Raw genomic sequence first — 13,945 nt, 5'->3', positions numbered from 1 at the left:
GTCTTAAGCTTCTTGCAAAAATGAAATCATGTTGACAATTGAAAGCAAACAACATATGATTGTTCAAAGAAAGAGAAGTTGATGCTTCAGGTAGAAGAACCTTCGTAAATAAAAAGCATCATCAAGATTAGCAAATCAAGTTTTTATCTTTGCTGATGATCTCAAGATTCTTTTCACTTGGTCCCCACAGCTTTAGTGAAGTGTTCCAAATTCTCAAAGCCATCTTAATAGAAACGGAAATTCTTCGCATAATGTCTCTAGGCCCTGGTGGAATTAATTTTTTCTGAATCTTACGAAAACTTCGATGAATTAAAAAGCATATTTAACCTTTGGAAAAAGTAAGGGAAGATTTTATTAAATATTTCGGCTCAGATTTCTCCTGTCGAACTTTAACTGATCCTCCTGCATCGTATACAAGAAGTATACATTGGAGGTAGAGGGTGTCAAGATAATCTCGTTAAAATACAGAAGTTCATTTTTCATATCTGATGTGAAATTTGATACTGGCTAGAGACTAATGTTCATATATTTTCTCCCCAGGTACCCCAATTGGGTCAGTGCTTGCAGAGATCACCGCCAACGATGTCGACAGTTCACCGGTCTTGACTTATCGTTTTGGCAACATCTCGGATCCAGGACCTTTCAGTATAGATCGATACGGTGGTCGAGTTGTTTTGAGAGACACTCTTGATGCTGAAACTCGTTCGGAATACACCCTGAAAGTTATAGCAAGTGATAGTATTCACGAGGCTACAACGGACCTGACAGTTCGTGTGACGGATCTTAATGACAACGCTCCCCAGTTTTTGCAAGCTGCTTATGTCGCCACTGTTTCTGGTAAGCATCTTTAATTATTTGTATTAATGTTCCAAAATTATTTGAAAAATAAAGACCTAATTAACTAACAACACCCGGAAAGGACGCGTCTATTAACCCTTAAAGGACATACTGGGTGTCAAACACCCAGCGACTTATTTGCGCTTTTACAAAATATACCAAATTCAAGTAGATGGAACATATGGCGCCAGATTAACAAATGACATGAAAAACTATTTTTCTATGACATTTTCACATCATTTTGATTTTTATCACTTTTATATGCAGTTTAAGATCAATAATATCATTTAATCACGCAAAGTACGGTGTTTCATTTTTCATTGAATTGAAGCTTTTATTTTTTAGGATAAATACCGTCTTTGGAACGAACACTATAAGACTAATTTTATTTTTGAAGCGCCATATCTCGAAAGTATTTAAGTACAATTTTAAGTAAAATTATCAAAAACTAAAAACGTTATGAATTTTAGAGTGAAAAAAAGTAATTTTTTAATTTTCATTCCAAAAAGGATTTTTTTAAACTACTTTAAATTTCAAACACTGTTCTGAAACCTTTTTCTCCTTAAACTAAATAGATTAAACATCATTAATTGATTTTCTTGTAGAAAAAACTATCCAATACCGTCGGCACAACACACGTTTGAATGCCCTTAGGTGCCTTACACCCAGTATGCTCTTTATGTAATTTTACGGAAGTGTGTCCTTTAAGGGTTAATTGCATACGGATTTTTCGAAATGTAGGGAATTTGGAAAATCTTACGACATCTTGAATAACTTCCCTCTTTCAAATTATTATTTTAAATGTCCTGATTAGCACCTGTTTTAGATGTTGAAATTTATTTTTATATTCTTTTACACATATTATTTGTCTTATTTCTTTTTTATTATGTATTATTTCATACTAAATAGTCTAATAAATATAAAATATTCTTGAAATTTCGTGAAAACGTTTCATGAAACCTTTTGAGGTTCACTTAAAAGGATTGCGTTTCCTGAAAATTCAGTAAAACTCTTTAAAAACTTTTTAAATCCATAAAATCTTTAAAATCCCGTCGAAAATATGCTCGACCTTTATGTAGTTAAGAATATAATGAGCATTTATAAGAATTTTGAATTAGGGTTTAAAAAATCGTATGTTCGATCCAAATCGACGAGGATTTTAACCGTAATAATAAAATTAACTTCGACTTTAGTTTTTCAAAAATTCTCTAACTCTATCAAGTTTTCCCTAACATTCCCTGACTTTCTGGAATTCTCTAATCTATAGCAACTCTGTAATTTAAACAGTATACGTTTATTTCACTCTAGAATATTTTTGTAAAAATACATGTGATAATTATGATGTATATTTGTTTAAACAATATGTATCCTTCAAATCATTTCTTTCTTTCTACTTTCTACATTGTTTTAAATATACTTAAAAGTGCATACTTTGATTTCTTTCGAAATCTTTTAAAATATTTGCAAGTGTTTTAAATTTCGTGAAATCTTTGAATTTTTTTTTAAATCTCGTGATATTTTTCAAAATTCGCGAAATTACTTCGATGACACATGAAATCCTTTCATATCACTGAAAATCTTTCAAGCCATTTGAAATCCCTTGAAATGTTGTTTGCGGTGAAAATAATTGTCATATTTTTCATACATTGAGTGAAAAATATAAAATTTCACGTAGAAATTGGGAGATGGGGCGATCATAAAAATCGTACGAATTCTTACAATAGATGGTCTACAATTTCCAAAATCATACTCACATAATTAATAAAGGTTCCTAAAGCTGAAAGTATACAAATTACGGTTTACGAGGCCACAAAGAAGTTGGGGTTTTAATGAAGCTATGGAAGGATTTTCTGGTCAATAAAGTCGATATTGAAGAATAAAGTCACGGGTTAATGTTTTTCCACTGATAAGATGTTCCGCATTTTGACTACGTCAAAACGGTGAACATAAATGAGGGTGGGAAGAGGCAATCGCGAAATAAACGCGGGTTTAAAAACTGGTTTTTAGTAGACACATATTGTACTGTTGGCCGTGTTGCAAACTCGAATTGACACCACTCGGAGATAAACCGCGAGAGGGAGAAAATTTAAGCGCACAGGAGAGAGTCAGGAAGAAAGAGAGAAAGATTTAAAAAAAGAGGAAGAAAGGAGTCCAGAGAGTGAAAGGATGAGGATGAGGGAGGGTGCGGACGCCTCGCACATAAATAAACGTGAGGACACCGTTTGCGAGGCAGCCAAAAGCCGCCTCCTCGAAGATCGCCGCTTCTTCCGAGGGCTTTCGAAACTTATTAAAAATACATAGCCGCCCGCCTAATGGTGCATTTGCGGGTGGCCAGGGGATGAGCTGGACTACAGACGAGTCTGGAATTTGCATCTTCCCTCGCTTACATAAGTACGCACCTTAAGAATCCCAATGCCCACCAATGCGTTGTCCTACAGAAAAAAGCGAAACAACAACGGAAGTATCGAAAACAGGAAGAGAACAAGAAACGCAATACGTGCGAAAGTCCATTTTTCCGAAAGGTTGACCACGCGACTTTTGGGTGTTCATCAATTTTTCAAAGATTTCAAAGATTTTAGAATTATTTCAATAATTTCATATGTGCTTGAAGTTCTGAACGTTCAAATGAACGACATTTTTTACTGATTGTAAACTAAATAAGTGCTAAAATGTTTGCTTATTATTATATTGGAAATCATTTATTATTTGAACAGAATTGTCATTCAAATTTTAAATTACAGTTGAAACAATATTTATGGGCAAAATAGAAATAGGGGCATATATTTTGTTCATTTGAGCGTTCAGAATTGCAGGTACATTGATTTAACAAACATGTTAAAAATTTCAAGGAAGCTTGTACAATTATAGCTAGATGACATCTCTGCTGTTTTTTTTTCGAAAGATATTATTTTCAATTGACCAAGTGTTATAATTGAAAAGAAGATTGCAATTCATTTTTTAACTGCCTAAATTCTACTAAAATGTATATTTTCCCAACAAAATGTTATGTTTGCTTGTGAATTTTGTAAATTTTACAGTTAATAATATAATCCATTTCATCTACGGATAGGGGTTGAAACTTAATATAATTGATATAAAATTTAATTTAATATAATTCAGTCCAGACGAAACATAAAAAATCTAATTTTTATTTAATTAAAAAATATATATTTTAACAGAAAATTAATTGCAAAACATAAATAAATATTATCCACCCTAATGCTAATTCAAAAATCTGCCTTACAATCTTGTAAAACCAATTTCCAGAGTGACACTTCAGTTAAACTCTTTTAAAATGTCATATGAGACTGAAGTTGACCCACCCCATATTTTTTAATACGAAATATAAAAGTCATTTTATATCAAAGCTAATCGAAGTATGAGATTACTTTTAATTAAGTTTTCTACATCTCTTTTTCATGTGAAACAAATAATGTAATTTGAAGATTAACTTAGACGGCAGATTAAATCAACGGATTAGGGGCGTCCATAAATTATTTTTCCTGTTTTAAATAATTTTTTACCTTGTTTTCAAGAAACTTCCAATTTGTGTCGTTCATTCACTTTAATTTGAACTGAATTAATAGAATCTAATGAGAAAATCTAATTAATCTTTGTTAAATGTTTTTTTGTTATTGAAAAGTCTACCATTGTATGCTTGGTTCTGAATTCATCTCGTTTGGTTGCAAATTCTACTATTTGGTTGAAAATTTAATTATTCGTTTTAAAATTCAACTAATTACTAGTTTCACTACTTTATTTAAACAAATTTTTTGTTAAAGATTCATCTCTTTGGTTAAAAATTAATTCTTTAACTAGAAATGTAAAATTTCAATTTTTTTTTATTTATCATTTTAGTTGAGAATTCATTTCTTTGTTTACAAGTTTTACTATTTTGCTAACATTGTTTTTGTTATCATTTTTGGTGGAAAATTGATATTTTAAATTGGAAGTTCTCTTTTTCTGAATGAAAATGTATGTATGTTATTAAAAATTCTTCGTCTTTGGTAGAGAAATAATCTTCTTGGTTGAAAATTCATCCTTTTTGTTAAAAATGCAACTGCTTGGTTGGCAATTAATCTGGTTTGGTTTAGGAATTAACTATTTTGTTGAAAATTCGTCTTTTTTAGATGAATTCTACTGTGGCTGCAAAAAATTTTGTTTGAAAATTAGTTTTGAAACTGAGAACCGAACAAGTCCATTTTTTGTTAAAAATGTATCTTTTTTGGTGGAAAATTAAAATATTTCGTTGAAAAATTATCTTTCTGCATTGAAAATGAACTTTTGTGTCTTTATGTATGCATAGAAAATCTATAGAATTTATATCTATAGCAAATTTACCTTTTTTGTTGAAAATTCGTCATTTTTTTAGCGGATTCAATTATTTTGTTACAAATTCGTCTTTTATAGTTAAATTAGACTATTTGAAAATTCCTTTCACTTTTAAATTAATTTTTTTAACTGAGCATTTGACGATTCTATTTTTAGTTAAAATTTTATCTTTTTTAGTGGAAAATTAATCTATTTCTTTGAGAAATTATCTTTTTTGATTGAAAATGAATTTTCTTGTTAAAAACTCTTCTTTTTTTAAATGAACTTTTTTTGTAACATTCGACTTTTTAATCTGAGAACTTAACAATTCTTATAGAAATTCGTCTATTTGGGTGGGAAATTAATATTTTTTGTTAAAAATTCAACAATTTGTTAGAACATTGAAGTATTTGTTTGGAAAATAATAATTTTCTTTGAAAATTCAACTATTTCAGTAGAAAATAAAACTATTTATTTGAAAATTCAAATATTTGACAGATTATTAACTTTTTTGTTGGAAAATCATATTTTTGGTTTTGAGAATAAGTTTTTAATTACAAATGTAAATGTTCCATTTTTGGTTAAAAACGTATCTTTTGTACTTGCTTTGTATAAAAGACGAAATAAACTTGAAAATTGCTAGATATCAAAAAGAAAAGTTGACACAAGAGAAATACAAAGTTATGTGGGCACGAATTTACGACTGGAATAAAGTAAAATAAAATAAAAAGGAAGAATCAAGAGAAAAAAGTTTGAGGAACGTAGAACGAAGAGGAGACGATGCTTATAATAAAAATTCATTCCGATGAGATGCTGGATTATTGTACATACACAAGAGGCGGTCATACGTAGCTCGCAATTATACCATATCTTGAATTCAACTCTCACTGCTCTTCATGTTCCCCCACCCTCTGAAAACAAAAAATTAAAAAAGTGAACCCTGTTTGAAGGTTTATCTCGGACACTTGAAGCTACAACCTGGCACATTAATGCCGAGTTATTTCACAATTTGAAACGCATCAGTACCATTTTTCTGAAGTCTACATTCTCCCTTCTCAGCATTTTTTTTTTATTATTCCCCTTTCCCACCTTTCCTTCGGTTCGTTCCCTGCAATGTTCCCAACGATTTATGCAACTGGTTATTATTTCATACTTTCATTCAACCCTTACCTTTTAAGTTTTGTATATATTTGTCCCATCCAAAAATTTGTATCGCCCAATAAAATTGATCATGGAATTAAAATGCACATTGGGAAGAAGTGCATGTAAGCTTATAAATATTTTCTTCTTGTTACAGAAGACCATGCGGAAGTCCAGGAGATTTTGACTGTGAATGCAACAGACGACGATCTCACGGAGGATAATTCTAGAATCCATTACCGTCTTATGCAAGCCAGGAAAGGATTCACCGTGCACCCAACAAGTGGAGGAGTAACTGTTAACAGAACAGCTATACCGAAGCCTCTTCCGAAGGAAGTAGAACTCATCATCGTTGCAGAAGATTCAGGAAAACCAACTCTAATGGGCGTTTGTTCAGTAGTCTTGAGACTTGGAAGTTTGAAACGAACTCTACCCGGCAGAGACTACAAACTGACGATCAAGGAAAATGCACCCAGAGGAACAACCTTGATGACACTTTCAGAAGTAGATTTACTGGATGGAGATATCATAGCAGGCGATGAAAATGGCGTCTTTGAAATATCAAGAGGTACTCTGATTCTTGGGAAGAGTTTGGATCGTGAGAGGAAAGAAAGGTTCGTCTTAAGATTAGGACCGAAAGATGAGAACTCGACAACTGGTTCCCTAGTTGGCGATGAACCAGTGACTGTAGTAATAACCGTCGATGACATCAACGACAATTATCCTCGGTTTTTGGAAGATCTTCACCAAGTTTCGATCAGAGAAGATGCCGTCATTGGAAGCATAGTCGCGATCCTAAAAGCCACAGATGATGATCTTGCTGGCAGTCCTGCGGCAAATATAGTCTACAACATCACTTCAGGAAATGACTTGGGTCTCTTTAAAATTGACAACGCCACAGGTGCGGTACAAGTGAACAATAGTCTGGATTGTGATTTAGGATCAGAATTCCACAACCTCGTCGTGATGGCTTGCGACAGCGATCCAATCTCTCCACTTTGCTCTTTGGCTCGTCTTCGCATACACCTCGAAGACGTGAACGATAATTCTCCAAAGTTCCCAGTATCCGAGTATCTAGAATTCGTCGGTGAGAACGAACCGATCGGCACGAGTATCTTCACAGCGAGAGCTTCAGATTTAGATCGTGGTATCTTTGGAACTCTAAACTATTCCATCACGTCAGCGGCTGCGACAGGATTTTCTGATATCGACGACAGCTGGAGGCTATTTTCAGTCGATGCAAAATCCGGAGCGGTAACTACTAGAGCTGTTTTTGATTACGAACAACGGAATCGCTATGCCTTTGCTTTGAGAGCTACCGATGCTGGAGGACGAATCGCCACGGTTCGAGTTCGAGTTGAGATTGATTCTAGAGATGAGTTTTATCCGCAGTTTACTGAACGGATGTATAGATTTGGAATTAGAAGTGGCGCGCAAATTCTGGCGGGCACTGTTATTGGATACGTTACTGCAACTGATCGAGACAAGGGCCCAGATGGAAGAGTCGTTTATCAATTGACTTCTCAGCATCCGTATTTTAAACTGAACAGAACAACCGGTGCTTTGATTGTCAAGCAGAAACTCATGCACACGAATATAGACGTGGAAGGATCCTCGAGATTGGTTGTGAGCGCCAGTTCTGGTCGACAAGGCTCCCTCTCCAACATGACAGTAGTGGAGGTGACAGTTGTGGACAATGACGATTTCATGATAGCGAGAGGAGCTTCTCTGACGCCAACGAATCTTGGCACCAACATGGCTGTTGCAACTTCCAATGGCTTAGCCGACTGGGCCCTAGGGCTTTTGATCGCTCTTCTCCTACTCGTCCTCGCTTTCGGTTCCATCTTCCTCTATCTTCATATCAGAAATCGTCGACACAAAAAACCCGGAACAAAGCCCGGATTAAATGGCGACAGCAACGCAGCAGCTTCTAACAGTTACGTGGATCCCAGTGCCTTTGATACCATTCCGATCAGAAGTGTTGCTGGAGGTGGCAACACAGGAAACTCTTGTTCGGTTACGGAAAGAGGTGAAAGAACCTCCTGTCAGTTCGCTCCTCCCAAATACGATGAAATTCCCTCCTACGGAACGTCTGGCCAATCCGCTCAACAACAAGCGACGTCGGAAATATCCGGGAGTGACCAGTCGGGTTCCTCGGGTCGGGGATCTGCAGAGGACGATGGCGAGGATGAGGAGATTAGAATGATCAACGAGGGCAATCCGGGAGATTCAGCCAGTGATTTATCAGTTCACAATACTCAAGAATACTTAGCGAGGCTGGGAATTGTCGACCCGCCTGTTGGCACTCCTAGGAGACCTCCAGAGGCTCTTCCTTTGGATAGTCTTCACCTTTTTGAGGATGAGACAGCGACTGAAGCAGACATTGCTACCCTGATCTACGGGAAAATTGGGGATCCGAGTAGACCAACCTCTGGACTCGAGGTCCCGGGTGGTGGACCCTCGATGAACGGATCTCTGAGCTCGATAGTCCACAGTGAAGAGGAACTGACGGGCTCTTACAACTGGGACTACCTGCTGGACTGGGGTCCTCAGTATCAACCACTTGCTCATGTTTTTAGTGAAATTGCGAGACTGAAAGACGATGCGGCTAGTGTTCAAAGTGGGAATTCGGGCAGCAGTGGGAAAGCAAAATCTGTACATAAAGCTCCACCGCCTCCGTTGCTCACTTCCGTTGCTCCAAGGTCACTTGCAGCTCCTGCCCTGGCGAGAGGCATCTTGCCAAGGTCACCCATTAGTCACGATGCCTCCACCTTTCCCTCAGCAGCGCTAAGTCCTAGTTTCTCCCCCTCGTTATCGCCTCTAGCGACGAGGAGTCCTAGCATCAGCCCTCTAGTGCCACCCGCGACGCAAAGGAATAGTCAAGGTCCTCCGAGGGGGATTCCAGTCACCGATGCGGAGCTTAGAATCTGATAGGTTGCCAATTTTCTCGTATGGTTTTGCCGCTGTGTGACTGAAATCTTGTCAATGCTGGGTAGAAAATACTTTAAAAAGAAATATAGAGTCGGATTTAGGTCGGTAGATCTTAAATCTGTACCTACTGATCATTATTTTCATTACTTTCGATTTTGCCGACATCTGTCCGTGGTGTTTCTGCAGTAATAAAAGTGATTACCAGTAGACTAACGAAATTAAAATATCTGTCACGTTCTCGATTTTGTATTGGTACCCAGCTCTGATCCTCAGGCTGAATCCTTAGGAACTATTTTAAGTAAATTAATGTGATAAAATGTTTCTACTAGAAGGAGAGAGATTGAGAGACATCATGTCAAACGCGATACTTCGTGAGAGTTAGGGAATATTCATAAACTACGTTACCAATTTTAGGGAGGGTTGGAGGGGATCGCGCCAAAAACTACGGTTCTTAACAGGGGGGGGGGGGGGGGGGAGTAACGTTACGAATTTAGATGACGTTTAGTACGTTTCCTGAAGATAAATTTGAACAAAGTTTGCAAATCTTGCGAAAGATGACCCTGCAACGGTAGAGTTTAATATATTAATTCTTCTTAAGTAAAAATTTAACTATGTCATTTTTGGTTGAACATGTATCTTTTTCAGTTAAAAATTCCACTTTCTGGGTGCAAATTTGTCTTTTTTTAGTTGAAAATTCATGTATTTTGTTGAAAGTTCGTATTTGGGGGGGGGGGGGGGGAATTAACCTTCTGGAATAAGAAATCACCGTTTTTGTCGAAAATTCAAGTATGTTGAGTTGTTTAGTTGCAAATTCATTTGTCTGGGTTGCAAATCCAACTATTTTGATAAAATCCTTATTTTTTCGCACGAAAATTAATCTTTTTGGTTTAAAATTCATACGTTTTGGTTAAATATTTAACAGTTTGATAAAAAATTAACTTTTTTGATTAAAAGTAACATTTTTTGTTGAAAATTCAGCTTTTTGGTTAAAAAGTTACCTATTTGTTTAAAAATTCGAAGAATTGGTAAAAAATCAATTTTTAAAAAAGAAAATTTTTCCAGGTTGAAAATTCAACTGTTTTGTAGATAAAATTCGTCTTTCTGGCTTAAAAGTTCAACAATTTGCTTGAGAATTTTTTTTTGTAATATGTCTTTTTTGGAAGAAAATAAGTCTTCTTGGTTTAAAATTCATACCTTTTGGTTAAAAATTTAACAGCTTGACAAAAAATTAACTTTTTTTAGTGAAAAATAGTAATTTTTGTTTAATTCAACTATTTGGTTATAAATTTACCCATTGATTTTAAAATTTAAAGATATGGTAAATAATCAAGTTAAAAAAAACCTTTTTTCTGGGTTGAAAATGCAACTGTTTTGTAGAAAAAATTCGACTTTTTGGCTTAAAAATTTTACAATTGGCTTGAAAATTCATGTATTTTGTAGAAAATTTGTTTTTTTTTTTTAATGAAAATGAATCTTCTTTGTTTAAAAGTCATACATGTTGGTTAAAAAATGTAACAGTTTGATAAAAAATTAATTTTTTTGGTCAAAATGATTAATTATTTATTAAAAATTCAACTATTTGATTAAAAATTGACCAATTGATTTTTAAATTTAAAGATATGGTAAACAATTAAATTAAAAAAAGCCTTTTTCTGGGTTGAAAATGCAACTGTTTTGAACAAAAAATTCGACTTTTTGGCTAAAAATTCTACAGTTGGCTTGAAAATTCATGTATTTTGTAGAAAATGTGTGTTTTTTTAAATTTAAATGAATCTTCTTTGTTTAAAAGTCATACCTGCTTATTCATTTGCTTGAAATTACATCTATTTGGTTAAAAATTTACCTATTTATTTGAAAATGTAAAGATATGATCAAAAATTTGGTTTTGAACAATAATCATATTTTCTGGTTGCAAATTCAACTGTTTTGTAGATAAAATTGGTCGTTTTGGCATTAAAATTCAACAATTATATTTTATACAACATTTATATTTTTGGTTCAAAATTCAACTATTATGTTGAATGAACTCTTTTGTTTAAAATGATTTTTTTATGATTTATCATTTTAGTTAAAAACTTAACTATTTTGCTCAAAATTCGTTTTTTTTTGTGTGGAGAATTAATTTTTTATCTATTCCATGTTTTGTTCAAAACTGAGATTTTTAATTGAAAATTTATGGGTTTTTCAGTTAAAAATTAAACCATGTGTTTGAAGATGAACCTTTTTTTAAACTTATATTTCTAGTTGAAAATTCAAGTATTTTGGTAGAAAATTCAACTTTTTACTTAAAAATTAAACTATTGGAAAAATTAAATATTTGGTAGAAATGTAAGTTTTATGCCCAAAAGTCATATTTTCGGGTTAAAAATTCTACTTTTTCGTGAATAATTTTTGCTTTTAGCTTCAAAATTCAACAGTTTGGTTGAAAATTAATTAATTTTGTTGAAGATATGTCTTTCTGGTCAAAAAAATTAATCTTCGGTTGAAAAGTCGTATTTTTCGTTGAAAACCCAAGTCTTAGGTTGAATGAACTCTTTTGTTAAAAATGAATTTTTCAAATGATTTTAGTTGAAAAATGTTGTTCAAAATTGAGATTTTTAATTGAAAACTGATTTCTTTAATTCATACTCCATCTTTTAGTTGAAAGGTCAACCTTTTTGGTACAAAATTCTACCATTTGCTTAAAAGTGAATCTTTTTGAAAACTTGAATATTTGGTAGAAAATTAACTTTTTTGTCCAAAAATCGTAATTTCGGGTTGAAAATTCAACTATTTGTAGGTACCTCGCCTGTTTTACTTTAAAATTCATCAATTCGGTTGTAAATTCTGTTTTCTTACAATTAACAATTAATTCTTTATCTGAAAATTTAAATATTCCGTTTTAGTGGAAATTTGATCCTTAATGAGTTGAAAATTCTACTATTAACTAGAAAATTCATGTCTTATTTGAAAAATTAATCTTATTTGCTGAAAATTCATCTATACATTTTCATTTTTTCAATTTGACATGAAATCCGTCTTTAGCCAACGAATGCCTTGCTTTTTTCTGTGGATTGGAGGGGGGGGGGGGGTTACTGTCTTCGACGTGGGAAGGCGTTGGGGGGGGGTGTAAATAGCCGAAAATTGGTAACTTAGTTTATAAACGGCCCCTTAGAGGTGTTTTTTAGTCTCTTCCACGAAAGTTTTGCGAAGGGTGCGCAAATGTAGATTCTATTATTTTTAGATAATTTTGAGACGCGCGAATTGCCAAGCGATAAATCATCGTTTCAGGAAAAAAAAGGGAACGTTTCTATTCCTCAGGAGACTGCAATGTTAAGAGAGTTATTTTGGCTTAGCCTGTTTTGTACAATATAGAGTAGGTTTGTAATGCAACTAGCACCTTGGTTAAAATTTCAAACCAAGGGGGCGCTGTAAATAAAAAAAAGCTTCGCTACGAGCGATGCTCTAGTTTTAAGTAGTCCTGTATATAGAATGAAAGATGAGAGATAATTCGTTTTATAATCAAAACACTAGACCATTGAGAACGACAAGAGGATTTCACTTTTGTCGATGAGAATTAGTTGTCGTGTACAGTAAAGTAATTATTGTAATTATAAAATTAAGACGGCTGAGAGAGATTGACCTTTCCTGTCGAATTGAGTGAAATCTTTTTGTCGTCGAGGAAGCCACGAGAGAACTGAACTTTTAGGTCGTGGTTTATTTAAATTGATTAATCTAAGCCCTCTCAGAAATATGACAAGATATCCCTGATATCTTGGGAAGATCGAAATTTCCGCCAGGTAGGATGTCTCTGGGACAACCGGGGACATAAACGGCATCAAATTCAGATCAATTGCTATCCCGGAATATCATGCTTCTGTGAGGGAAGGAATTTGTATTAATTTCCGGAGAAATTTGTGTAAATGCTCGCCATTTATGTTGAGTAACACTGAAAGGGTTATGAGACAATCACACGTATTTATATGTATATGCGTATAGGAATGTATTAGTTGACTCATAGAATTCATTTTGTATAAATTTTTCTCACTTCTGTACAAATCTTTTCATCGAGCTTCGCTATTACGTGAAGTATTACGCAATAAATGAATTTTTATAGCAAACGGTTTTATATTTTCAATACCCTGCATTTATTAGTTGCAAAGTTATGAGTATTTATTTTTCTGCAAGTGATTTAACCCTTAAAGTGCATTGTGGGTGTCAGATACTCCAAGAAATTTTCAAACTCTTATAAACCATACTTAATTCGAAAAAATTGAGTAAGCTTCGCCATCTAGCCTTATTTGGAGACACTAACTGTGAGTAAAGTCGTTTAGCATACTTGAAGCGCCAGTCTGCTAGCAGCAGCTGCTGAAAGTGGAGGTAAAAAAATCGTGGGGTGCAAATAAATATGTTTTTTTTTAAATTACCCACGTTGCAATCAGTGATCCCAGATCTGAAACGAGATGCGGTCCAATACTATGACAGGGCTATGTCCGTGTGAATGCAGTAGGAGACGCTGTAAATGACTGAGTTGCGCGCGCAACCTATTTCTCCTCTTCTGAATTTGAAAACTCGAAGATGCACGATTGCCGGTCGGAGCACATCGTTGATTCTATTTATATATCTATCTGCTGACAGCTAACTGCTTTGAAATAAATTCAGGAGATGGGGATTTTAATATTTCCAGATTTCGATGCTGACGATTCTCATTATTTGAATAAATCAAATTTGAATAAATTATATAAAT

At 34.1% G+C, this 13,945-nt stretch overlaps 1 protein-coding gene across 1 annotated transcript in view; it reads left to right on the top strand.

Annotated features, from left to right (window-relative positions):
- The window catches only part of LOC117181998 (protein dachsous), a 318,444-nt gene extending 308,825 nt beyond the window's left edge, over nucleotides 1-9,619 (top strand). Inside the window, exons 15-16 of the mRNA XM_033375018.1 lie at nucleotides 541-837; nucleotides 6,446-9,619. Coding sequence (XP_033230909.1) covers nucleotides 541-837; nucleotides 6,446-9,219 — 3,071 coding nt within the window. The 3' untranslated portion in view covers nucleotides 9,220-9,619. The remainder of the gene's footprint in view (nucleotides 1-540; nucleotides 838-6,445) is intronic.
- The last annotated feature ends 4,326 nt before the right edge of the window (nucleotides 9,620-13,945 follow it).

The sequence above is a fragment of the Belonocnema kinseyi genome, chromosome 10 (assembly GCF_010883055.1).
Source record: "Belonocnema kinseyi isolate 2016_QV_RU_SX_M_011 chromosome 10, B_treatae_v1, whole genome shotgun sequence".
NCBI lineage: Eukaryota > Metazoa > Arthropoda > Insecta > Hymenoptera > Cynipidae > Belonocnema > Belonocnema kinseyi.
Note: the sequence above shows the minus strand (reverse complement) of the source record. Positions and strands in the feature narration are given on the sequence as shown.